General features: G+C 35.8%; 2 protein-coding genes across 6 annotated transcripts in view; one reads left to right on the top strand and one right to left on the bottom strand.

Annotated features, from left to right (window-relative positions):
* Nucleotides 1-252: 252 nt before the first annotated feature.
* The window catches only part of LOC142337464 (uncharacterized), an 85,912-nt gene continuing 59,508 nt past the window's right edge, over nucleotides 253-26,656 (bottom strand). For 4 of the 5 annotated variants that reach the window (XM_075386700.1, XM_075386702.1, XM_075386701.1 and 1 more), the window contains exons 2-6: nucleotides 10,254-10,368; nucleotides 9,528-9,712; nucleotides 2,945-3,031; nucleotides 2,161-2,301; nucleotides 253-1,682 (exon numbers count right to left, since the gene is read on the bottom strand). In XM_075386700.1, coding sequence (XP_075242815.1) covers nucleotides 658-1,682; nucleotides 2,161-2,301; nucleotides 2,945-3,031; nucleotides 9,528-9,712; nucleotides 10,254-10,267 — 1,452 coding nt within the window. In that variant the 5' untranslated portion in view covers nucleotides 10,268-10,368 and the 3' untranslated portion in view covers nucleotides 253-657. Of the gene's footprint in view, nucleotides 1,683-2,160; nucleotides 2,302-2,944; nucleotides 3,032-9,527; nucleotides 9,713-10,253; nucleotides 10,369-16,737; nucleotides 17,181-26,656 lie in introns of those variants that run through there. The other variant, XM_075386703.1, reaches the window with a different exon arrangement.
* On the top strand, nucleotides 10,747-18,014 carry LOC142337463 (uncharacterized). The gene is made up of 6 exons (XM_075386698.1): nucleotides 10,747-11,598; nucleotides 11,994-12,345; nucleotides 12,486-12,696; nucleotides 14,840-15,467; nucleotides 15,917-16,022; nucleotides 17,371-18,014. Exons 1-6 carry the CDS (start codon nucleotides 10,778-10,780, stop codon nucleotides 17,647-17,649), a joined length of 2,397 nt encoding a protein of 798 aa, XP_075242813.1. The 5' UTR covers nucleotides 10,747-10,777; the 3' UTR covers nucleotides 17,650-18,014.

Below are 26,656 nucleotides of genomic sequence, written 5' to 3'. Positions count from 1 at the left end.
CAAAAGCTAAAACCTCAAAACCTCGATAACTCCCTGTAAAAAACGAAAATCAAAAATCTTTTTCATTCCATATTCTACGCTGGACAAGCTTTCTAATGATACCAGTCTCAACTCTCTACGATGAATATATCGGTCGGCCAAAATTGACTGAACAAAAAAAACCCATTTGAGTATATAGTCCCCCCCCCCCCTCAAGAGGGGTCGGAACAAAAAGCAACAGAATCGGCCTCGAATTTGTGGTTGATTTGATCATATAAATTTGCATTTTAGCGTTTACTTTGGTCAGTGAATGGACGGGATTGTAAAAGTCGGTAATATGTTCTTATGGCGACTAGGAATTTATGACTTCTCTTTGATTGGAGATAGAATTTTTGAGTAATAATTAATTTGAATTAATTGGTAGGTGCACTTGGGTATGGAGTATTGTTATTGAAAAATTAAAAATATCATTATCAATGTAGTTGATAAAATAATTAATGTCAACAGTAGTTTGTTTGTTCATTTCCAGTTGAGTTCAATTGTGAAGAATAAACTTCTCAGTTGAACTAGAATAACTGAATGTATGTGTAATCAAATTCGAGAGCACGAAACAAATGCTGCAATCTGATTGGCTCCCGAATTGTGATGTAGTAAAAGTGAGCGTATGTTACGTAACTACTACACTGTTGTATCGTTTACCAAGAATGACTTAGCACCGCCGGTGGCTGAAGGCCCGCCGCTCCCCCCGGCCGTAGCAATTAATGGCATATTTGCACCCCCAATTGGGGTGATCAGATGAGGAGGAGTTGCAAAAACTGGGAAGTTTGTGGCTCCGGGAATGTTTCCATTGCAGTATCCAACATTGTTGGCACCACCCTGCATCTGCGGTGGGCTGGAAGCGCTTGAAGAAACCGAACTTTGCTTCTGAACTCTGATTGGTTGAGGAATTTTGAACCCGATCACGTGGTTGGTGTCAAAGTTTGCTGTGGGGTTGGCCGTGCTGTTCTCGCCAGCTAGGAGGACGGGGGAGAAATTTGTGAGGGATGTGGCTTGAGGAAGAATTTGGCAGTCAATAGTCGGGTTGGATTCCTGTGCGTTCCTGTTGGCGAATTGACCTGCCGACATTGAACTCATGGGAATCATGGCGACAGACGACGAAGGACGAGAGGGCAGTGACGTAATATTGTTACCCACACCTACAGGATGCTGTGACGTAATACCGGCGGAAGTTGCGTAACTGTTGTCGGTGAAGACGTTATTGCCAGTTACGTAATTCCCCAAGGACGAGAACTGATTGGCTGAAAATTTTGATGACGCATCTAGTAGAGGCTCGAAACTGTTTCCAGGATTTGATGCAAGAATGTTCTGCGTGCTGTTGCTATGATGTATTATTGCAGTGTGTGGAAAATTGGCTTCGTTGTTGGCATTGTTGACAAAACTGCCGGCTGTGGCGGAGAAAAGATCGTTTTTGGAAGCGTGTCTGCTTTCGAGGATAATCTGCTTCGCTATTCGTAGCAGTTCGTTGTAGAAGTAAATGCATAGCACTGCAGATACCTCTGTGAATCCAAAACTGACTGTTGCCATGTAGAAACTCCAGCCGTAGAAGTAAAGTGCGACTGTGTTCTCCTCTTTCTTGTTAATTTGGCCCAATTCGTCGTTTGTCCTGTTTATGTAGCACATTAAGCCCACCACGTTTAGAAGTCCTGAAACAGAATTTTTCCCCTCAAATGATCCCCGAGCATTTGTTCACATTTCTAGATTAGAAGTATGAGCTCCGAATTTTAAATTAATAATTTTGTGAAATACAAAACATTATTAGTAAAATTGGGTTTATAAACATTGTGTGATTGTTGATATACCAGAGTGACTTGTTTAATTGCTCTCGAACAAAATTTGAAGCATTTATTGTAACCGCGTGTGTCTTTTTTAAGCAAAATTTTTGTTTGACACTTGCGTTTTTGTTCTAGAACATTCGTTGACTTCTTGTGACTTTCAAACTTTAGTTCATTTTTGAGTGATATAAGTTGCTCTCGATCTGATATAAAGTTCGTTCGCTAAACCGATTGTGAGCGAAAGGAAAGCAAAAGGTGGTTTATGTTTAAAGGATGATAAATTATTGACTCAAGGCAGTCGGGTATTCCAATTCAAAATGATCCTCACAATCGGAGAATGGGGTGTAACCTGACGTGACGTAGAAAAGTGACGCGAATAGGAGGCTGCTGCGTCTCTTTTTGGACCAGAATCCATAGAAACAGGCCACTGTGGCCACAACCAGAGTCAACGCACTCAACACAGGAAACACCAGAGACAGAAGGGTGATGTCTGTAAACACACACACATACACTCCTTATGATCATGATCAAACAGCATAAGTTTACTATGTTAGTATGTAGCATGGTAAACAACCCAAGTCGACCAACGACAGTGCAAAATGTTTGTAAATTTGCTATCAATTAGATGATAATACGTAGTGGAAACTTTTTCTGCAAATAAAGACCTTTATCAAATTACACAGATATAGAAATTTCTTTCGTAAACTTCAATAAGCTGAACCTTTATTTGACCTCAGACGGGATAAATGAGTTGAGAACCTTATCTTAGTACTGCTTCTGTTGCCACTCGAAAACAAGAAGGCCTGACGTTTGCAAAGATTACGGGTTTTGAAGAAGGATGAAAAGTTTTGGTGATATTTTTCGGGAAATTAGGCGCACATTGTAAAGCTAAGGTTTGTTTTCCTTCTAATCGATTGCGCTTTAAGGGTTTTTGGAGAGGTTTCAAACTATCGCTATCCAGCAGTTTGATAGGGTGTTTGATAACTAACAATTCTGTATTCAGCATAATCTTAGTTCAACCTGGATGATTACAAAACACACTCTTGTTTTTTTTTTCTTTTTTTAGCAAATGAAATGAAAGTTGAAGTGAGTTTAAAAAGTGAGTGTCATTTTAGTTTGGGAATGTAACTAACAGTATGCGTTGAGTGCGTTGTTGTCGCTCGTGTTCTCGATATTCGGAAGACTTATCTGGGAACAGCCCAACTTGGTTGTCGTGTCTTCTGAAACAAAACAAAACTATCAATTTTACGTCCAAAATTTGTTCATGTTTAGTCTCGATTAAAATCTAGAAGCTTCATAACAATTTTCAAATTGGGGTAGTGGTTTGCCGATTGCCTGAGGTTTGAGGACAAGGAATTTCTTTGGGTCGGTAGTTAAAGTGCCCTAGTCCTATGATTGGTCATCTTTTCATCTTTTTCTGAAAAATAACATTTGATTGAAATTAAGCACATGCAATTGTTTTAACTTCTGATGACGTTTTGTTCCAGATTTTTAATTCCAGCGAAGCATTAGTTTAAAAAAAGTTCTAGAAAATAAACGGAAGATTTTCCGCTTTCTATCCGTCCTCTGAATGAACTTTTTGCCATGTTTTCGAGAGTAAGACTTCACATTCGATTAATTGGCTACTCTTTATATTTAAACTCAAAACATTTTTCTCTCATTTAAGCTGGTTATGGACTGTAGCTATTTGTTTGGGCATGATAAAATAGCGATGCCTTTGGATTTGCGTTGGAAGCTAGCGAGTTAGAAATGAAGCAGTACTATAAAAGTGGCACTGTACTGTGTTTTGTTCCTTCCATCAACTTACTACTGACTAAGTAAGTGACTTTAAGGAAATTGCATTACGGAATTACATCAAATATTTCCTGGTGCTGCTGACGTTACAATCTCTCCTCTTTTTCTTTCTCTTTTCTCGCTCCTTTTGTGGCTCTATTTTGATATTTTGCGCTTTGAAACCAACTGAGGTCTCAATTTTATTTGGCACTACTGTTTAAAAAGTAGCCACAAATATGGAGCAACATAAAACATACGCAATTTGTGACCAGTCTTTCTTTTTTATGCTTTTGCACATTTTTCAAAACAATTTACTCGGAAATTTTGCTGAAAATTGATCAGCGAAGGATAATTGTGCAAATGTTATAACAAATATTTGCCCAAAGTTGAGCAAAACGCGTTTCAAAGATATAAATCTTTTTAGCACCAGATGATTTGAAATGAAGTCTTAAGCAACCTGTGAGCTAGTGACGAATATATGTGATTTGAACTTCTCGAAAATTGATTTCAAAATCATAACAACGAGTGACGTCATAATATATGTGACGTCACACCAAATGCGGGTTGTAATCGGAAGACTGATTTCGATCAAATTTAAAGTAAACAGTTATGAAAATCAACAAAATGAAAATGTCAACTCTGTAAATAGATTAAAAAACTAAAAACCATCGGATGTTGATCGAACTAAATTGTGTACTTTTAGCAAAAATTTCTTATTCCACTGCATACTACTCAGGTACCTCATGCACTTTCGTCTGAAATTATGCCAAAAAATCCAACTGCAGTGTTTTTTTTAATGTACTTTTTAAAATATGCTTTTTAAAATGTTTTCTTTAATGTGCTTTTTAAAACGTTTTTTTTTAATTGAGCTTTTTTTGCAACTTTTACTGCCTGATATCGATCCTTGCCCGATAAACGCTGCAATTGGCTTTCGAGCGACTAGTGATCTTTTCTTCACGCTTTTAAGTGACGTACCATTCGCACTTTTAGAACGTAAAGAAATCAATAAAACTCGTCAAAGATGGCTGAATTGTTTTTTTTTCTTTTTGTGTTAACGATGAAAGAAATATATAGATTTTGAGCAATATGGTTTAGTGAAGTCATCTTGAAAAATTAGAGTGCGTTGAAAATGAATGTACAAGTCATGCACTTTATCCATAATGCCTTGAACGTTTTTTTTATTTATTAGTTAATAATATTTTAATAGTTAAAAAAACGTTCCGTCGGAAATCTGCGCTCTTGTTTGTGCAAGATAACCAATGGTAGCCGTTTTTAATTGAATGAAATTTTCATAAAACACCCTAAGAGCTAAGCGCTGTGGAAAAATTTCTTTTTGAAAGTTTGTTTTTTGTGAACTTTGTTGTTGAACCTATCATTTTTGCCTGCTGTGTTGGGAGTGTCTATCTAATGGAAATGAGTGTTGAAAAGAGTGAACAAAGTGAAAACATTTTTTTTGTGGAAGCTGGTCGTTTATGTCCTCTATCTTAAGTTGAGCACTTGTTCCTGCTTGGCTGGGCGAGCCATTTTCTATCTTATCTATTTTTGTCCTTGTAATGGTCATACTTATCGCATTTTTGCCGCAAATTTATCAGATATCCCCCGTTTTTGCTACCATAGTGGCAACAATATGCCAAATTTAACCCAAGGCTCTCAAAATTAGATCAATTTTTACATGTAGCCACGAGTTAGTGCCTTAACTAGCAGCCTCCCGCCTGCAAACTCAATAAGCGGTCTCTAATTAGCCTTTAGACTGCAAAGAGCCGCGACCTGTCACGTCAAATACCTGTTGTATGAACAGGAATTGTTCTCTCCAATAAAAAGCGTCCACTCGGGGGAGGGGTATTAAATGGGAAGGAAGGTTGCGCAATTTACCCAAAATTACTTAGTGGGTGCATACTCATTCCCCTGACAGAAGGAAATTGTCTGAAATTAGACTCGGAGAGCTCAGAGTAGTCAATTGAGAAATTTAGCTGGGCAAAAGGGTTCAATGTGCACGGAATAGAATGCCTGGAATTAAGAGAGGAAAATAATTGTGAATTGGGTGAGAGTTTGAAACGATATAGAAATTGAAGTGCTTACTCCTTGGGAGTAATGAGGCTATTTAGGGGGGGTTAGGGGGCATTGGACAGGTGATTATTTGATTGGCATTCTTGCCTCGTAATAGGAGAAACCAATTAAGCGCCATTTGGCAGATGAGGGTATTTTACATTATACAGCTTCATTTTCTATCTACATAAGGAAGCACTTTGAATTCAACTTTTGGCATTGTCCACTCCGGTCATCGTTTTGGCATTTTGGGAAAATAAAATATTGTTTTGTAGATAAATTCTTGAGGATTCTGTGGATAAAAATAGCATTTTTTACATCTAACCCGTTAAACATTTTAAAACCATTGCCATGTTTTCGACGTAACGATTTTTTGCCTAATTTTTGTAAAAATTGAAACTTATATGAGACTACTGTTTTTCAACGTATCGAGTTATTACTGGATTGAAGCGATGGATAAGGCCGCGTGAAACCATAAATAATGAAACCATAAACCATACCGAAAGCATTATTCTAATGTGCTTAGTTTACAAGTGCGCTTGTTTTTTGGATGCGTTAATATAGCTGTTCAACGAACAAAACTGTTACTTAATATCGAATATTTATTCAACTGTCCCATGGTGCCACCTATTATTGAACAGTTTACGTAATAGCCACCATTAATAGGACATTAGACGTAACAGGTGTATGTATTATTTAAGTTGACGTATTTTTCAGTATACAAGACCCTTTTGTCAAGGAATTTCTGTTTTAACGAATGCAATAATCACCCACATCTGTAAATTACGTCTAACTGAAAAACGCACCTGCAAAACAATTTGAACCTTAAAGAAAAACAATACAAACTAACCAACCATTCAACTTAGCAGCAATTTTTTTTGTGTTAGAAGTTTGAGAGAGAACAACCTTACGTAAATTGGGCATAAGAAAAGATTGACATAGCTTGACAAGAAGCTCTATTTGTGCAACGTATACTTGGCTACAGAAAAGAAGCGTTGATGAGCAAGAAAGAACTTGAGAATGGGTTATAAGAGATGCCCAAGTTCGAGAGCTTAAGACCTGTTGGTGTAATGGTTAGCACACTAGGCCAACAAGAAAGAGATGCTGATTCGAATCCAGTACTGGTCCATTTTCACAGTAGTTGCGCCTGAATAGACCCTCTAACATTTTGCAAAACTCTTGGATCGATAACAGCTTTTCCTTAATTAGAATTTTTAAACATTTTGAAGGCACAGCAACCTTATTGTGTTGACTACACCAGTAAACTCGTTAGTGCATTCATAAACCTGTTTGCTCAATAATAGTAATTTAATTAGTAGTTTTGAGCCAATATCGAGTTTTTATGTTCATAATGTACTGAGTCAAGATTCAAGATTTTTTTCGCTTCTATCAGCACCTCATTTTCAAAGTTGAGAACTGTACTACGGTGACGACATTTATATGTTTGACAATAGTTAACTGAGATGTGTAATATGTGGCTTCTCCAGTTAAGTACAGCTTACGTCCAAATATTGGACGTTGAGATATCGCTAAACTTCCGGAGAAACTTCTCAAAGCAATTAAAACTTCATAAAAATTGTTCATGGTTTCATGCTTTGTCGTACTTCTGGTTTTCAAACTATTGGTCTTGTGAACTGGAGTCTTTATCCTTCGTGACTCATTTAGTCTAGTCAAATCATTTTCATTGTGGCTCAGGAAATGAGTGTTGTTTTTCGACTCTTTCACAACAATTGTTTAAAATCCGGCAAAAGTATTCAAATAGCACCCATAATCATAATTATCAGAAAAATAATGTGGCTTAATCATACCTTGAAGTTTTGTATCGAATAATACGTAGCATTAAAAAGCAACATGAACAGGAAGAATATGATTGAAATATGATGACTTGCTTGACTTTTTCGCGCCTGAACTTCTTGCATATTTTTCATCTGATCCGCACCCAGCTGAAGCAGGCTACAACTGAATCGAGCCCCGCGTGTTGTTCGAGAGGAAATGGTCTGACGTTACTGGGTTATGTTTTAATTTGTTATATGCTGAACAAACTGTTCTCAATAGACAAGGCAAGTCATGTCATCGATGGCGATGCAAAAGCCTGATCATGGTTTGGATAATATGGCCATTTGGCTGGCGTTCTCATGCATGCTTGCGTTTTTTAACTTTGGTATGGCTATAACTGAGAAAGAGAAAGAGTTGCTGTTAATAGGTAGTATGATAACGTGTACAAGTTGTGTGTATGTGAGTAAGTTGTAGTCTTTGCTGTCTGCTAACACGTGGGGAGGTGGGTAGGTAGGTTCTTGTTGTCACTCGAGGGGAATGTTAACTAGTCAAGTAATTAGAAGTGACGTTTCGCATTTTAATTCCCCCTTTCTCCTTTTCCCTCTTTTCTTCCTCAGCTCCCAACCCAACCCGGCCCCTTCTAGCCTCTCGCTATATTTAAGACCGCTCTATTTTGGTCTCTCCATTTTAGCTCATTTTCTCTCTTTTTCGCCTCTCTTAAGCCTTTTGGACCTACTAAGCACTAGTCTAAAATATCTCAAGTTTCTCGGAAAAGTCATAAAATATTGCCTAACATGCTTCAAAAACTAGTGGCAGCACCCTCATGTTATGAAAAATTCTCTGTTAACTATTGTTGTCTTACACTAATTGCACTTTTAAATTGTAAGTGTTTCTCTTTAATTTGCATAATATTACTTTAATAAATTTTAAGTAATGTTTTTATTTAATAATGGCTTATTAATTTGATTGCTGGCAAACGTTTTTGAAACTGGTGAATATTTCAACAATTTTAACAGTTCCCAACAGCAATTTAAACCTGCCCAAGATGAAAACACTGGTCCGTTTATGACTTTGAGTAGCATTGCTGTGAAATTCTTGGTTAAATTGCGCGATACATTTTTGAGCTAATTTTTTTCAACCTATGACGTAATTGAAAAGGCCCCAATCAAACAGATAGTGTTATGCTTCTGATTGACCGTCTCAAACGCACGTCAATTAGAGCTCCGTCTCAAAATAGATCAAATTTACTTCAAACGAGGGGGATATTTTTCCTGGCGTCTAATTTTGTATGCTAATCCTCGCCTCCTCTTGGAAGGACCATTTTGTAAAGTAATATTGGAGAAGCGGAAATTTAAATTTCAGAATTGTTCACGACCTGATCAGAGTAATCTGTTCTGTCTCAAGTTTTTTCAGGCCTTCAGTGCCAATATAAAGTGAGAAATTGCCCCTTTTTAAGGTTGCATGTACTGCGAATTATTTGATATCGTTATCCATAATTGGAAAAAAAAAGTTTTTTAAGCATGAAGAGGTCTGTATGCTGTGCACAGTTGAAAATCAGTAGAATAAAAATCAGTATCGAGGAATTTTAATGCATATGATTGGTCGGTGGAAATTATGTTTTTTTTTGTAAAAAGAAGAGATCCTTATACTGATCAAAGAACTGATTAAAACTTTTCTCTTAATTAATCAACTGGATTTTTAAAAATCCATGAAGAAACATGAGTTAGAAAAGTTTCATTCAAGTCCCGATTTTCCAAAAAAATTGAAGCCTACAAATAAAGATTGTTTTAAGATATCACTGAAAACGAAAAACTCTTCACAATTAATGTTCGTTACGCCCAAATAAGGATTGTGATTCATTGACAACTATTAGCTTAGTTAACTTTGCTAATAGGTGGGTTAATGAACGCTATATATAGCTAGCCAACATCTTTATATTACCGCGAGTGACGAATTTAGGATATCAGCTTGACCAGGGAAAACAAAAAGGTAATTTCAGTAAGGTAAACTCCGACTCTCAAAAGAGAGCAGCGGTGATGCGCGGGATGGGGGGGGGCAATGGGGGGGGGGGGGGGGGTTTAAAGATAAGGTTTCTTAGAACAAGGGATTTAATGTACTGACCGAATCTGTTGAGTGAGTAGCAAGTGTGGAATAGGCCACTGTTTGACATTTGCAGGATGACTTCGCTGGTCTTGTTCGTCTTGGTGATGCGAACGTACTTCCAGTACTTGGTTGAGATTGACACTATGAGGAGTAGAATGGAACTAGTCACAAACACAACCACCGACAGAAGCAGCACCGTGTACCTGAACACGGAAAAAACAGCATGATTTTTTGTTCTTCTACTGAACATATCGTGAACAAGCGTGAAATAGTTATTCACTGAATTTAAGGTACAAATTCTGTACCGAGTTTTATTGGTGACGAACAGACAGACATAGTTGTGACTGGGCTATTCCTAGTTGGGATCGCGCGCGAATCTTGCAAGATTTGCCCTTAAAACCAAGATAAGAACTTTGATCAGCGGCTGGTTCTCGGCTTTTTGTACTGTTTTATATCGAATTTAATCCCAAAAGCTACTATCAACATGGCAAAATGGCGTTTGTCTTAGATTATTGGAAAAGAAGAAATTACAATACTATCTATACCTATAATCTTCTATCGCAAGATATTTTAAGACTAGCCCGATTATATTTGATTCTGATTCTATACCTGATTCTATCATTTGTTTGACAATTTAAGGAGAACGTGGAAACAATTGCAAAAAAGTTACCTTTTAATTGAATATCAAAAATATTGGAAAAGTAAAGTGAGGAACGGAGTGTAAACTGTTGCCATATTTCTTACCGTTTGATAAACATTTTCGTTCTTCAGTTGTGGGTGGATATTGTAATTGATCTGGTTGTTATGTAAATTTAAGGTCTCATTTGACGTCTGTATTCTTCAAGTCAGTCTGTCTCCACTGAAACAAATGAAATCAATTCACTTTTCAACCGCAAAGAATGCACTTTTGAGATCAGAAAAAGTGCTCAAATCATCAACTTTTGAAAATTTATCGCAAATTAAAAGTTTTTTCTCAAATAGGGCGGAAGCGTACTTTATATTAACTAATTCTGGTTAGGTTGACGCAGCTGTTCGTTTGTTCTGAACTAATTTCGTCACAGATTTTGACTCTATTTGGGACTTCTGCTTAAAAGATTTAAATACATGTCAACTAGAACGTCTTTTAAGAAAGTTTTATAATTGGACATTAAATTAGAAGTTGGCAAACTCTTTAAAAGTCTGCGGTCGATCTTTGTTTCTTGAGTTCTTAGGTCGCGGGACCTATGCTATTTAATCATAGAGGATGATAACATTTCAGATTAACTGAGATGGGCAAAAATAAACGAGGGCCGAAGAAAAATACAGGGACTGCTTCACAAGCAGGTACGAGTACAGGAACATCAACGTCTAAAGCAGATTCAAATCAACCTGTCAACTCTCAATTTAGCAACGCAACGAACTCTCAACCTTGTAGCTCCTCAAACGCAAACTCTGCCATTCCTACCATCGAAGTGGCCAACAAAAAGTCTCAGACTTCTGGCAAACTTTCTACGAGAAGTCAAGTTGAAGCAAAAATCACGCCATTCTTAGAGAGTCTAGATCACAATTCGAAACTGTACCCAGAGTATACAACATTATCAGGTGTAGTTCTGGACAGATGTATGGGGGGTAACATTAATTTGAGGTCCCCAGTTCCTATTGTGGGAAGAATGGCGGCTGCTGAAATGGTTGCCAAAATGGAAAAATTAAAACCGCCACCTGCAAACCCACAACAGCAGCAACCGTCGAAAAAGAAGGAAAAGGTTATGATGAATTCAGATGAATTACTGCTGGATAATTTGGGACCCGATTCAACGAAGGAGCAAAAGTTATCCATGCTAATCCAAAGTGCGAATCTTTCACTTAATAAAGCGAAGGATCTGAAAAGTTACGACCCGGCTAAAACATCCGACCCGACCTATGAGTCGAAAAAGAAGCTGAAAACGTTGTCAAAATTTGAATCAAGCTCTGCATGTTCGAAACAAGCGACGAAAGCTGTGACGCATTGCGAAGGCGGTCATGAAATTGTATGCAGACAGTGCACAGAAATACAACCACCAGAATTGGCCAGTTTGATCAAATACAATTCCTCGTCTTTCGACATGTTCAAGTTAGTTGCAAATAATCTGACTTTTTAATTGGTTGGGATATCATGGGGCTCTCAATTTTTTTAAGTTAGGCAAACTGAATACATTCTCTTTTTGAAATTACTGCAAAATGTAAGTTAAATGGATGTACACCCCTCTGAATTATGACAGGCTCTCGTAGCAATCAATGAAAAAATGCAGAAGTAAACACACACTGAATAAATCTGTAATCTTATGATTAAAGTGTGAAAAAAATACAGATGCAGATTTGAGCGGAACTCATCGTCTTATTACAATTAAATTGCATTGTTCATTTTTTTCTATTCGTGGCTACAGAGCTGTTCTATGTCATCGACCAGCATTGTAATTGGATATCTGATTATATTTAGGTTGCACTAGTCTTGCCTCAATATTTTAGAGTGTTCCAATGCAAGAAAGAGCAAGAATCTCAGACGTGTGAGTCTGAAAGTCCAAAGAAGAATACAAAAGATACACCCTCCTCCAGTACCAATTCACCGAAACCCTCGACTTCGTCATCTAAATCGCCAGGAGCTGCAACGTCGTCAAGCGGGGAATCGGAGGTGTCTAAAGCGGTGGAGAACTTCCTGAGCTTAAATCCAGAAAACTATCAGCATAGTACTGAGTTGATGCTAGATTCAGCCTTGCAGTATCTTCAATTAGAGAGATTGAAAGTCGCGAGACAGTTTGTGTCATGTGCTGAGAAACGAAAGAAGATTTTGAAAACTTGTGACCGAATTGACAAACGAAATGTAAGAGAAATTTTTTGCAATCTTTCACATTGAACTGAAAATCTTAAAATACTTGAATATTTTGGAACAAATTGATTCAAAAGGTATTGAAAATTCGTCAAAATTTTGAGTTGTGAAGTTGATAGAATTCTCGCTCTTAGGAAACAGATCAAAAATCCACAGTTGAAGAAGAACTACAACCGGAGACAGGGTTGGAAATTGAACAGGGGTCGGAAGAGTCAGGCAAAACAGACATCCACGCTGAATTGTTCCAGCTAACGTTGGACGAAGCCAAAAAGCCACAAGATCCCGAGAAATTGAAAGAGGCCAATAAACGCACTGTGCGCTTCCTCTGTGAGAAGCTGTACAACAGTGAGTACTTTTAAGTGCAATTATTTTCGCCAAGTAATTGTGCTTCAGCTGAAGCGATGTTCTGTTATCATGATTTTAATTGCTCTCAAACAAAATTTGTAGCAATTAGTCCTGTTGAATTTTTTTGGATTTTCCCTTGGCAGATTTTTTGGTCTGTCCCATATGACTTTTCGTCGGGATAATAATCAGGTAGCGCCCAGAGGGCATTAAGAGGCTGAGCAGCTCTCTTAGAACCTTGAGCCTTACTAGTCTCTGAGCATGCGATTCACCAAAACTGTTTTGAGGAGACAATTTCAGGGTCTGAAAGGCGGCTCTTAATCTTTAATTTTTGAACCCCCTCAGTCACGCCATACATGGGATATAAATAATTGTCTTTCGTTTTTCGCGTTTTTGTATTGATGAAAGCAGCCAATGAAATGAACACAGTTGGCTTAAACCCTTAATTCTTTTGGAGTGAGTTTTGTTTTTATTCAATCGCATGAATAATGTTTTGGTCGCAAATTGCCTTTAATTTTATTAGAGATGTTCAGTTTAACGGAGGATATTCTAGTTAGATATGAGGATTATAAGTTATTTTTGGGCACATCTTAGAGGCAATTCATAAGTTGACTAACTCGTCAAAAGCACATGTCAATCCACTGTTTTTTATTCTTTAAGCTTCCCTTCTATTTCGGGTTTTTCAATTTGCAGTTTTAGATCTTTTCCATCGAAGTATAAAATACTGGGGAAAAGGGAAAGTATCAATGTTCGTTTTTTAATTAATATAAATTTCGGAAATTAGATTTTCATCTGTTTTCGATTTTGATATTCCTAGTGTGGAAAATTTTGCGCTCAGATAATTTTGTCAGTCCAAGATGTTTATTGTATTACTTTTTGACGACTCCCTACTTGCTATTACTAAAGTGTACTACATTTTTCTGAAATTGTAAAACTTTTAATTGAAAATTAAGTGGCTCCGTTTTATTGTTCGAAAGATTCTCCAAAAGTTTTGTTGTTTCACTCGTTTCTCTAATTCTTTCTTCCATTTCCAGCCAATTTTTTGCTCTTGGGAGAAATTTGAAGTAATTTTTGTGGCCTTGTGTGCCCGTCTTTTTATGCCAAATTTTTTTTGACCATTTTTTATCGTAAAAGTTTTTGCGTAGCTGAGGGATCCGACTTGAGTTACCTTTTCACTCTTGGCTTCTTGATTTTTGCGTGATTGAAATTGCTCTAATTTATGGGTTGAGCCGCTAACCTAATTCGCAGCAGTTTACTGCTAAAAGTGTAACTGGCAGTCGCCAAAGTCAGTTTCTTTTTTTGGTTCTAAACTTTGAGTGGTGACCTAAAGAACGATGTAATGACCAGACTTCCATTCCCGAACCCCGCTGAAGCAGGTTACAATTAATTTAAACCCCCGTCTGTTTATCAAGAGCAATGTGTCCTACTTTCGTCGTTTTATGTTTTTAATTGGAGCTTCACATTTTGCTGAATGGTAATTGATTAGTTCACTCTTCGCGAGTCATTCTACTTGATCGACAGCACTTTTGAAATGACTTGGTAAGGATTTTTTAAATAAGATATCAACTCTGTTTGACTGTCATTCTTAATGAGGGTGTCCCGTTTTTTCACCCCTATTTATTTAACCCCCTATCATTTAACCCCGATTTTTTCACCCCTCCATCATTTAACCCCTCTATCATTTAACCCCGCTATCATTTCACCCCGATTTTAATCTTTTGTCAAATAAGGACTATTTATTTAGCAATATAGTCATTTGGCCATGCCTCGCGGGCCATGGCCATGCCTTAGCGGCCCGTGGGACTTGATATGAAACTATCACAACCGAACATAGAATTAAGTTATCTACTTAAATATGACAATATGCCTTTAATGTTGACTCATAATTGGCGGAATGAAATGATAAAGGGGTGAAATGATATAGGGGTTAAATGATAGAGGGGTTAAAAAATACGGGTTTAAAATATGCGGGGTTAAATGAATCGGGGTGAAAAGAAGTAGAACCCTTAATGAGACGTAACAAGCGATTAATTGCTCTCGAACTATATCTGACGGGTGTATTAAATGGGCGTTCAGAATGTAGATATCTTCTAACTTCTTCACGCTTAATGTACCAATGCAAGCCATCGCATAATTGTCGCTTCAGGACCGACGTGCATTTGCAAAGAACCTTATTTCTCAAAATTGGGCAGTGAAGTGACACCGTGTGACCCAAATAGAAGGAAACCCTGTGTGTGCAGACTCATATACTCTTCTAAATGCGCAAAATGTGGGTCTTGTAAACATAAACAAGCAAAAGCCAAACAAAAACAACTTCGCGAAGAATCGAACGCGCAAAGTTCGGAGAGTCAAACGAACGTCAATGATTGCGCAAAATCGAGTAATTGTGAAAGCGGTTCCCAAATTAACGCAAATGAAGCGGAATTGAGTGCAGAAAAAGCTACCAAAAATAATGAAACTCCTAACAAGACAGATAAAATCGCAGAGAAACGCGAAAGTGATTGTGGTTCTAATCGTAAACAACCCGAACAACAGAAAACGCCAAATAAGTTGACAAGAAAAACTTTAGACGATGAACCCGTGATAGAACGTGATCAACTTTTGTCTGAAACTTCTTTGCATTATTTGCGGTACAAAGTGAAAACAGTGTGTGAGGTTTTTCCTAACAAAACAGTGGAAGAAGTCTTAGACGATCGGGAATTCCAATTAATCTCGAAAAAATGGGCCAATGAAATATGTATGGACGAGTACATGAAAGAAGAGTCAAGAATCAGGCAAGAATTTGTCCAATTGTTAATTATGGTATTGCTTTGGTATTATAGATACAAAAAATGATGAAGGTCGTTTTTGAGAAGTATTTCTGACTTGACCTATGACTTTCAAGCCGTGAATTTAACAAACATATCTGCCAAAAAATTTAGCGTGTAGAATTTAGTCTGTTTAGAAAAACTTGTAATTGGGTCGGCTAAATCGTAATGTACAGATATAGCACTACACTGCCAGTTTTGCTTACGTGCATTTTTGACCTTTTCACTTTTTGAACCCCAGTAAGGTATCCCTTAGTAAAGATCTTGCAATGTGAAAAAGATCTTGCAATCTGAAAAAGATCTTTCAATCTGAAAAAGATCTTGCAATCTGAAAAAGATCTTTAAATCGGGAAAAGATCTTGCAATTCAATTGGGCCTTAAGACTTGTACATTGAGGAAGATATTTAATGTTTCAGACGTGAGAAGCGCGACAAAGCACGACAATGGGCAGTTAAGAAAGCGGACATCGAGGCTAAAATTGACAAGTGTCTCCATGTCATGGAATGGGCCAGGGAAAATGAGGTGAGATGTTCTTCCCCTGACTAAATTTTCTCAGTTTTCGAATGGCAATTTTAAAGTTTGATGGCGTTGTGCCTCCCTTTACAACCCTAACCGAATTCCTTCAATTTTTGATATTTTTGAATCGATTTCATGCCATTGTTGACTATGTCAAAAATTCGGACCCTAAATTGGAAATCTTCCGATTCGGTATTTTTTTCAAAAAAAAACATATAATCTATTCAGCCAATGAAAAATTCTTTAGAATAACTTAAATTCGAGGTCTTAGCCCTGTCATGTGATAAGGCTGGATTTGTCAAAACTGATACGGTGACTGTGGTTAAATAATCCTTTTCCAGTCATTCATATTGGAGTAGGTTTTCCAAGATTTATTCAAGTCTATGTCGTTAAAACTGCAATTTATGCTCCCTGATAATTATTACTTTTGCATGTTTGTCATGTTGTGTTTTGTATCTTTTGCTTTACTCAAAACGTGTTTTATTCGCCTTACACGTTTCGACCGTTCAAAGAGAAATAGCTACTTGATTCAAAGTAGCTACTCAAATATAGAAGGAAAACTAAGGAATAATTTTCACCCGTTTCTGATATTAGAACTGCTGAAAGAATAATTAAAGCGAGCTGTATGGGAAAGTTCGTGTGTATAAAAGTTAGGGTTTAGTTTGACAGGTTTGAAATCAAGCTTGAATAAATAAAGACTCAAAACAATTCCCAAATTAACCTGTCAGAAGTGTTAAATAATGGCACTGCGGAGGTAACATGAAATTTGTTGTTTGAGGTTTGCTGCAAAAGGGCAATTTTGACAGATCAAAACTGAATTCTTGGGCGTCTTTCTGCAGAACATGACCAAGTCGTACTCAAGTGAAGAGCATACATGAGTTTTAATCTAATTGACTTGGAACTGTAGACCTCACAACGTTATGCATTCAATATCTTAAATAGGAAAACGGAGCTTGGGCAGTGATATTTTTTGGAAATAGGACAGAAAATGGGAAAAGAGAACGCGAATTAGCCCTCAGCGATTTACTGCGTATTTTATTTAAAATGCGTTTAATCCAGCGAAAGCAAGTAATCTTCCGTGAGACTAGCAAATATCGATCAGATTTTTAGTGAAATATTAATTTTCAATGTTTAATTGATGATTAGTAATAGTTCAACTGGCTTCAAAACATCAGGATAAAATATTGGGCATATTTTGGGTATTTTGACTTGACACCGACATTAAGGTCAACTTAGCATTAAACTATTCTCCTGTTCAAATGGTATTAAACTGAGGTTAAAAATCTTGTATATTTCCGTTATTTTTTTGTAAGATCCAGTACAAATGTCATGCAAGGTGTTCTATTGTTATTAGGAGTTTATGCTGGACCACGCGACAGATGATGAGCGAGAGTTTCTAGCCAGTGTTCTGATCAGAGGCAACGGTCTCATCAAGCAAGCGAGGGAACTCTCAAATGACAAAGAGTCCATTGAACTCATTGCTAAGCCAACTTCAAAACCAACTGTCCAAGCCAGTGAAGTCGATCTGATCAAAGTTGAAGACAGAGCACAGCGAAAGTTCCAGCTTGAATTGCCAAAACTTATTCAACTGTTCGAAAAGAAACACATTTTATCTTATTTTAGCCTCTGGTAATCAAAATTATCACGAAATGTGAATTTCTTGACTATTTTCATTATAGTCCCGTGAACATACGGTTTTCCTAATAGTAGATTTCGAAGTTTTGACATTAGCTGAGCGGTAGACCTTGTTTGGGGTTGGGACATAAGGTTTAAAAACCCCCTCAAATTGAGAAATTTATCTGATGATAAGTTTATCTAGTTGATTAGTTTTGCACATGTTGCATTTGCTATGAAAAATGAAATTTTTAAGCTCTTATTCGGAAAAATAATTGATACAGTTAATATGGAAGCATTGTTAATATACATGATGTTATGGAATTTTGAAGTGGCTAGTCACACGAATGAAGACTAAATTTATTTGTTCATCACTTCACATAATCCTTTTCCATTAGTTAAGATAGGAAAGAAATCACGCCGAATCAGAGGAAAAATTAGATTGAATGGTAGTTGAATTTCACAAAACTGTTCACGTGTGACAACTTTGTTCATTTACTTCCGCATATGGTCATTATGATCGCTATATATAGCGTGGGCGTGATAACGTGAACAAAATGACGGAACAAATTATCAAAAAAGCTGGTATGATTCAGTGCCTGACACAAAGTGTTCCCTTGTTCCAATTTGACAGAATCCAATACAGCATATCGTACAGCTATAGGCTAAGTGCAGTGTCAAAAAACATTGAATATAATTGACCGTCCACGCGTGAGATTATACTGTTTAACTTTACATATCGCCGATCATTGTCTCAAGAAAAAAAACATATGGGATAAAATAGTATGATAAATTGCTTAATCTCAAAATAATTGCAAACAACTATTAAAAAATCGGAATAAAGCAAAGTTGAAAATGAAAACATCTTTTTCTAGACAAATTAGTTTCCAGACCTCAAACAATCTTTATATCAAGTATTCGGGTTCCCCTGTTCTTTAATGGAATTTTAGAACTCTGCCAAGAAGTGGGATGGATAAACTGGTGAAGCCAGAATTAAAGAAGCCGCTGAAAAGTTCTGTTAGAGATCTAGTATTCCACAAGCTTAGTTAACTGAAACCGCTGAAGAGGTACGAATTCGTGGTCTAAACGGCTTTTTGGTAGATCTGTCGGCCTCTAATTTACTTGCAAAATTAAGAACAGCTAAATCTGAAAAAAATACAGATAATCGAGTAATTAGTAGATGATACATGACAAAAAAGCAGACATGCATTTAAAACCTGTATCATGATAATGATTTATAAGATGACAAAAAGATCTTTAAAAAGATTTTTAATTTTTTCATTTAGCTTCCCCACCATATTTTCAAAACGTTGCTGCATCTTCTAAGAAGGTTTTCCAGAAAAAATACAAAGTTTTGACTCTGAACTGCATTACCCGGAAAGTTTTTTATCTATGTTTTATTGAATCAATTGATTAAAAAAATCCGTTCATTTACGTGATTGATATGGTAATTTAAACAACTGATGTGCCTTGGTGAGATAAGTCTTCACTTTTTACGCCATAATTTATAGTGATCTGGTCAACGAAAAGCATGATTTCGGCAACGGACAATTCTATTAAAAATTAACGAGTTGCTTCTTAATGTACATTTGTGCTCCCAACTGTTAAATCAAGCAATCTTCAATAACAGGAGTCATTTAACTTGTATGTCTTAAATACTTTTAAGTAAAATTGACGGATTTTTCGTTTGACAAAAAAGACAACATTTAAGAACGTGCCGGTTAGAAATCAAACGTAACAAAATAATGATATAATTGGAGCTACCAAAATAGCTACAAAAATTATAATTCGCAGTTTGAATTGCACTGATATATTTTAAACTCAAGGAAATAAATCTTTCTCGCCATCGCTTGAATATTGTTACAACTGGCCCTCTAAAAAATTATGTCCCTCTTTCTAAAACAAATTTTCTGACTCGAAAAAAATTTCATGACACAAAAAATTGTTTTTTATCTTTTTTTTTTCAATGGAAGCAGATTATAAACAGCTTTTATAAAAATTTTTGATAAAAAGATAGCTTGATTTTCACTTGTTATCTCTGAGCTGCAAATTTGTTGAACATTAAATTTTTAAAAAGCTTGTTCGAAGAGCGCGCGCTATTTGACAGGTTTGAAATCTTTCAATACTTTGGTGAGGAGCAAAGCCAAAAAGGGTACCAAATATTGAAAATGGTACCAAAAATATACCAATTATTCTTTATCATTATTAATGGACCTGTTGCAACTGAGACTGAAAACAGATTTATTGCAACTTTCCTGTCAACTTTTTGAAAATTTACCAATAGAAATTTAAACTAATAAAATAATCAAAACTGACTCAAAGTCATTTTCGATACTCGAAAGATTGCAGTTTTGTGTATTATTTTTGAAGAATCTGTTAGCCAATTTCGTTTCAGATAATGGATTTTTTTACACCGTTTGTGTATTTTGTGTTTAATGAACGGCGGTCCGTAGATAACTGTATCAATTAAAACAATTTTATCGTCGAATAAACTAACAGAAGCAATTAAAGATTTTTTTGATCACTGTGTCAAATATTTAGGAAGCTTTGAGACAAATTGTTCAGGTCTTACTATATACAAAGGCGCAGATATCTTGTGTATAGCTAATTTGAACACTCCGCTGGAGTTTTGGTGACGATTTAAATTTAGAGTGTGCGGTAAGGCATTGTAAAAACCGCTGTTTTCGATAAAATATAACTACTTTCATTGCTTGTTTTTTTTAATTGAATAATTTAGGGTTTTAGCATAAAAAGTTGTTTTTTGTGCTTCTATATTTTGTATAATGAATTCAAATACACTTCTAAATAATTACATGCTTTCAATTTTTTGCATGCTCATTTTTTTACATTTAGAATTAATTTGACCTGATATTTGGTTATTTGCTGCATTTGACGCCACATGCGGATCTGCGTAAACACCCATGAATTAAAGTTCGTTTTTTCATCGTGTACCAAAAATGCAATTTGCGCGGGTACATTTACTCAATTTTGGCATTCTTGTTCACGAACATATTTTGAGATTAGGGTTGTTTAAGCTTGTTTGAACTTTTGTTACGGTAAGCGAGTTCAGTTTAAACTTATTTCAAGTTTGGAAATATCCGTCACAATTATCAACGATGCCGGTTTTTGAGGAAGCGTGTACAGCAGTGACCAGATTTTGACGACACGGATTTGATTCCTGGTCACACTTGTCCGTGCCGTCGTCACTGTTTTCCACGGTTAACGTATAGCTTTTGAATCGTGAATAATAATAATAATAAAGTTACATGCGACTTCATGACCATGAATGTTCACTGTCCACGAAAGACCAAACCAGCCACTGAATTAGTAATTTGGACTTTCGCTTTGTAATGGGCGGACAATTTCATTCTCTGAGTTTTCGACAGTTATTAAGAATTTTGCACCCGTTTGAAAATGTTCATTTTTTTATTTTTACAAAACAAAATTTATCAATTTTAAGCTGTTTAAAGGATCATTTAAAGGAAAAGTAAGCCAACGGAGTTATTTTTACTGATTTTGTTTAAGAAAAAAAAACAGATGTTGAAATGGGCGCCTTTATTGGAATTTTTCTGACAAGATTTTGGTCACATTTTTATTCTCCGTGCTCACACGTGTAATTAAAAATGTTTCTGTATTGCTGTTTTTTGATCTTTTCACTTTTAATCGTGTTTCGTCTTCCAATGTTTGGATCTGTGCGTCTGGGGGGGGGGGGGGGGGGTGCGAATAAGCACTAAGGGGGGGGGGGGGGGCACAAACGGAAATGTCAAATATTGTGTTCATTAAATTATATCGCACGAGTGACCAGATTAGAGTTAAAGGTAAATGGTACATAGTAATTTACTAATCAATATTGGTTGGGAAACGTGTCCTGTTACCCTCGGTTGAGGAAGGACAGTGTTTACTCCCTTTGTTTACATTTCCATCTTGTTTTGATCAATTTTGCAATTTATTTGTACGCTTTGTTTACCTCTCTCGCCCTTTACTATAAGCGCTTTTGATCGGGGAGGGTCGGAAGATTTCATACTGTTTCTTGTAGAGCTGTTTTCATTCAACTGCAAAGGGCCGCTCTCATAACGATTAAAGACCAAAAGGATTACTGAGATAGATGCATACATACATACAAATGAATATATGCATATACATAGATAGCTGTCCTTTCTGTCTCCTATTATTTTGGTGACGTAACAAATTTCATTCAAAGTCAGGTCCGTCAATCTATGACGTAATAAAATACGGACTGATTTCACTTTTAACACAGGGGCACGCACAGTTTACGCGGTTGAAATATCGATTTCAAATCGATTTAGCTCTTTAGCTCTCAGCTTTATTTCACAAATAGTGCCCCCTCCCTCTCCCAACCCCATCTCCCGCAATTTGACATGTACTTTTAAAATTCACACGCCCAGCTGAAATTTGGCATTATTCTATACTGTCTATGTTACAAACTTCTTAAAAAATTTTTAACATTTTTTTCGTAATTGATGTATGTTGACGTATGCTATGTATTAGCTGAAAACAACGTGAAATTGTTAAGAAAACGTCAGAACTTCCGAACAGAAATCGTGAAAAGTAAAGTTGCTGTTGGATTTTTTTTTCTCGTTACGGTCAAAGAATTTGATCACATGTGGCGGGTGAAAAAATTAATGAAAAATGGGAGCTTGTTTGTGACAAATTTATTGGGGGATTGTGTATTCCGCACCTTAAGGAACTGTTGAGAGGGAGAGGGCACTTGATGTGAGCGGCAGTGGCTGTGTTTGAATTAAGTTACACTCTCATTTCTGAATACTAATTAGTCTCTCTCAAATATCTTCAAGTGAATTGCGATGCTCAAGTGGCCAAATGCCAAATATTGTTGTCGTAATCATTTAAGAAAAGTTGTCCTTCGAATATGCAAATTCAACCAAGCCAAAGTCGCTCCCTTGTATTTTATCTATTGGATGTCAAAAATTGCACCCAACTTTTGCAAAAGCTACAAGGCGTGGGGATTTGCAATGAGGCTATTAAGTTTGGCTGAAAATGTAGATTTTTAAATAAAACCCGTACGAGAACAAATTGCATGCTAACTTTTGCTCTCTTTTGATACAGTGAACAATGATACAGTGAATTAACCACACAATACGCATGATAACTAAGGCAGATTTAAAATTTGAGCTTTAAACTCCCTTATACTGTAAATATTTTATTTACTACTTCTCTATTATTAACAAAGATTTTTAAAATTTTATTTACAAAATTTCATTTGCACAAAAACATGAGTTCATCCGTTGATAAAAATGAAAATTGATTAATGAGAAATTGGTATATCAAAACAAAATTTTACGTCTGTTTGTAAACATTCCAATAATTTTGTTTCGAATTTATATAATTCGAGCCCGGATTTTCTCTGCTGTCGCGTTTGTGACCCCCTAAAATATTCACAGGAGAAAGGCTCGAATGACATCATTCGCGAGCTCTTGCGGAATAGAGGGCTTACAAGGGATTTTTCTTTGGGTTTTGTTTTTGTTCAGAAGATATCAAGTTTTAAAAAGCTAGGTTTACATTAAAACAAAGTTACCTTAAAGGAAGAGGTATGTCAAACGCTGATGACCTATGAGTTTCTATAATCAATTTTTCGGCTTTTTCTGATCGGTTATTAAAATTTGAACAATATATATGTAATCAAGGAGGCTCGGTAATGTGCGTTTGCACATGATGTTCTGACCCCGCCCATCTACATTTTTCACTTAATTGTCTAACAAATGAGGAAAAGATTAAAAGAATTAACATATCGTTCAACAAACAACTAAATGAGAAATATCTATTTTAGAGGGCCGATGAGACCTGTCATTAATGTGACTACCAGAAAAGACGGCGATAAAAATCAAATATTTACAAATACTAATCATGACCAAAACTCGTTGCCCTTTTTTTAAAAAAAAATTAACAACCACATCAAAAGTCATCAGATAAAACCTATACAAAAAGACGAACTTGTACTTCATTAGAAATAAAAATGGGACTTTTCTTCAATGCGACTTGGTACCAGGTCGATAAGAAAAGAGCAAAAGCCCAAAGTCTTGAAAAAACGTTGCTTTTTTGAAATGAATTATTGTCAAACTGAATAAAAACATTATGTATCAACTGAACTCACTGAGAAACAAAGTTGTACCTCCAGAAAAATTTTAAAAGACCTTTCATTATCCAGAATATGTCGTACGACTACAAAAAGTACGACAAATACAGGCGAAACAAAATTCAAATTTTGCACGAAACCGGTGTGCCAGCTTATTAAAGATTAAGTTGTTCACAAAGAACATTAATTAACTTTTCATCTCGTTTTTTTCACAGAGCAACAGGACGGCTCATTATTGTGACACTGTGAAAAGAAAATAAAAGCTTAAAAAAATGGACTAACATATACAAATCACGAATACTTTTCGAAAACTCGTAGTACCAAGAACAATGACCATTTGAGGAAAATAAAACATTAAAAAGATCAAATTGAAGTTCACTGGATAAGGGTTCTCACCTGTTTCTCGAGATGCTAAGCTAAAAATTAACAGTAACATGATTGCCAACGCTCAAAAATTCCGTGTATGTTTTTAAAAAAAATAAGTGCTTTCAAAATTCGTAAACAAAACATAGGTTTCAACAGAAAGAATAGAAAATTTAACTTAAAACTGGTAAGACTGATTCATAGGACTATAAAATAGCAATAAATACATGCAGAACTAAAAAAATCACAAACAATACGAAACCATATTGTTGAAGCAAATAAATTTTTAGGATATTTACCGCGCCAGAAAAAAAATTCATTTGTGTCTCCTTTGAACATCAAAAAGTCATTTTTTGTGCAAGGATTATTACAAAATGCCAACAAAAATAACAACAAACATTGAAGAGTAGCTAAGACCCTAAAAAATAATCTGAAAAAGATTGCTTAAGCCCTAAAGACATCAGTCAAAACGTTTAAGCCATAGAGAAATTAATGTTTGTTTCAAAAAAAATTAAGGAGATCTCTCAATAATGAGACCAAGTTACAAAAATGAAAAAAAACTGAAAAAATACAAAAAAGTAACAAAAAAAAGAACAAAGGGATAGTTGAAGAATATTTTTTACTTTTTTTGAAAAAATTTATTTGAAAGTCAATAGAACCATTTGCTATGTACCGATGTCAGTTATTAATTTCATTTATCTATAGTTGGTCATTGAGAGTTTTAATCACCCAATATTTGGCATACGACAACAAAAATTAACAACAAATACAAGACTAAAAAAGCCAAGTTCTGCAAGAGAAGGGTGTCGCAGCCCTTAAAACCATAAGTTTTAAAATAGTGAAAAATTTCCAATTGCGCCTTTTAACGATTTTTTGCAGTTGGATTTCGCATTATTGTGACAGATTACCAACGAAACAAAAAAGAACAGCAAAAATAGACAATTGTGCACAAAAGTGACAAAATTTGTGTGAAAACTCGTTGTAGCAAAACCAAGCAGCCGTTATTCAAAAAATGCCACAAGGAATAGTTTTTATCTTAATTGAAAGAATGTTTGACTTCTATCGATAAAGAGTCAGCTAAGATTGACAGAAAAAAATGACAAATCCAAAAAATCAAGGAAACTTCTTTATAACAAATATATTCATGTCAGAAGAGACATTAGATAACAAAAGCGTGCAATGCATAGATTCCCTTGCACCTCCTGAAGAAGCGACATGGATCTTTGATCAGTTAGATTTAGTAATCCGACTGCAAAAAGAATAACAATTGAAGGCGAAACACGAGAATTCAGTTAAAGTTTACTAAAACTCTTCGTCAAAGCCATAAAAACCGCTAGACTTTCTCTGTAAACAAACTATATCGACATTCAGCCTCATTTTCATGTAAATTGGAGCTGTCATTAACTGAGCCGTAAATTGAAAATCTCGTCAGTAAAAAAGATTACAAAAAACAGTAAATTATAATAGTTTGGAAAACAGGACCAAATAAAGTTTTAAAAAATTCTGATCAAACCTATCCCTGATTTCGCCGCGCGCCTAATAACCACCAAATTTTTTCCGAATATTTTCTATTAAGTTCAAATGTTAAGTGAAGTATTTGAAAAATCAGAAAAAAAACAATGATGCAATTCGAATAATAATTAAATTAAATTTGCAGAAAAAGAAGGCTATTATAGGGCGCCGAATTTCAACCAGCTCTCTTTTGGAGCTTACGGAGACTGTTTCATGGGTTTTTAGGTCTCTACTCTGGCCGACCTAAACAAAATGGACCGAAGAAGCTTATTTTGTGGCATTTTTGATGAAAACTCTGGATGTTGAAAACTCTATCAAAAATTTTAGCAGAAAAAAACCTCCAATCAAACAATTCAGCGATGCTTTTCTATCTTTAGCGTTAAGACTAACACTCTAACGTTAAACATGTTAACATATTTTGATTTATTATAACAAAACTGAGGCAAATTTTAGCGGCAAATGTAAATAAAAAATGTCGAATATTCACAAAACTGTAAACCTCGTTAACTCCCTGTAAGAAGCGAAAATCGAAAAAATCTTTTCAATTCCAAAGGTTTTACGTGTTTTCTATTGATATTACTCACAACTCTCTTCGATGAATATATCGATCCGCCAAAAATGACTGAACAAAAAAACCCATTTGAGTATATAGCTCCCCCCCCCCCCCCCCCCCTCGCTCACTAAAGTGGGGGTCGGAACGATAAGAATGCTCTTACGCCACAGAAAATTTCCTCAATGAATTGTTCGTTTTAGGGAAAAATTCACCGCAAAAAACAAGTTCATTAAAATTCTCATCCTTTACCGCATATTATTCCATTTCAATTTCGGATGTTTTCGCTTGTTTGCCCAAAAAACTTTCAACTGTTTTGCTTTTATCAAACACTAAAAAATTTCTGAAAATTTTTAATTACTTTTATAGTCTTACTCCGCATACACCCTCAATAAAAAAATTGAATATAAAATAGAGGTATCAATTTTTTCAAATTTTTCGATTGAAGGACACGTAAACGATGTATGAACATAGGTGTTATATTCATGC

Source organism: Convolutriloba macropyga, chromosome 4, assembly GCF_964194025.1.
Source record: "Convolutriloba macropyga chromosome 4, txConMacr16.3, whole genome shotgun sequence".
NCBI classification, from domain to species: Eukaryota; Metazoa; Xenacoelomorpha; order Acoela; family Convolutidae; genus Convolutriloba; species Convolutriloba macropyga.
This window is presented reverse-complemented; position numbering and strand designations above follow the sequence as displayed.

What these genes read in the sequence shown, in the direction of transcription:
- LOC142337463 (XM_075386698.1), top strand. Translation starts at nt 10,778, where the DNA reads ATGGGCAAAAATAAACGAGGGCCGAAGAAAAATACAGGGACTGCTTCA. An exon ending in TCGTCTTTCGACATGTTCAA is followed by an intron (nt 11,599 to 11,993) that starts GTTAGTTGCAAA and finishes TCAATATTTTAG; the next exon opens with AGTGTTCCAATGCAAGAAAG. An exon ending in AAAGAAGAGTCAAGAATCAG is followed by an intron (nt 15,468 to 15,916) that starts GCAAGAATTTGT and finishes TTAATGTTTCAG; the next exon opens with ACGTGAGAAGCGCGACAAAG.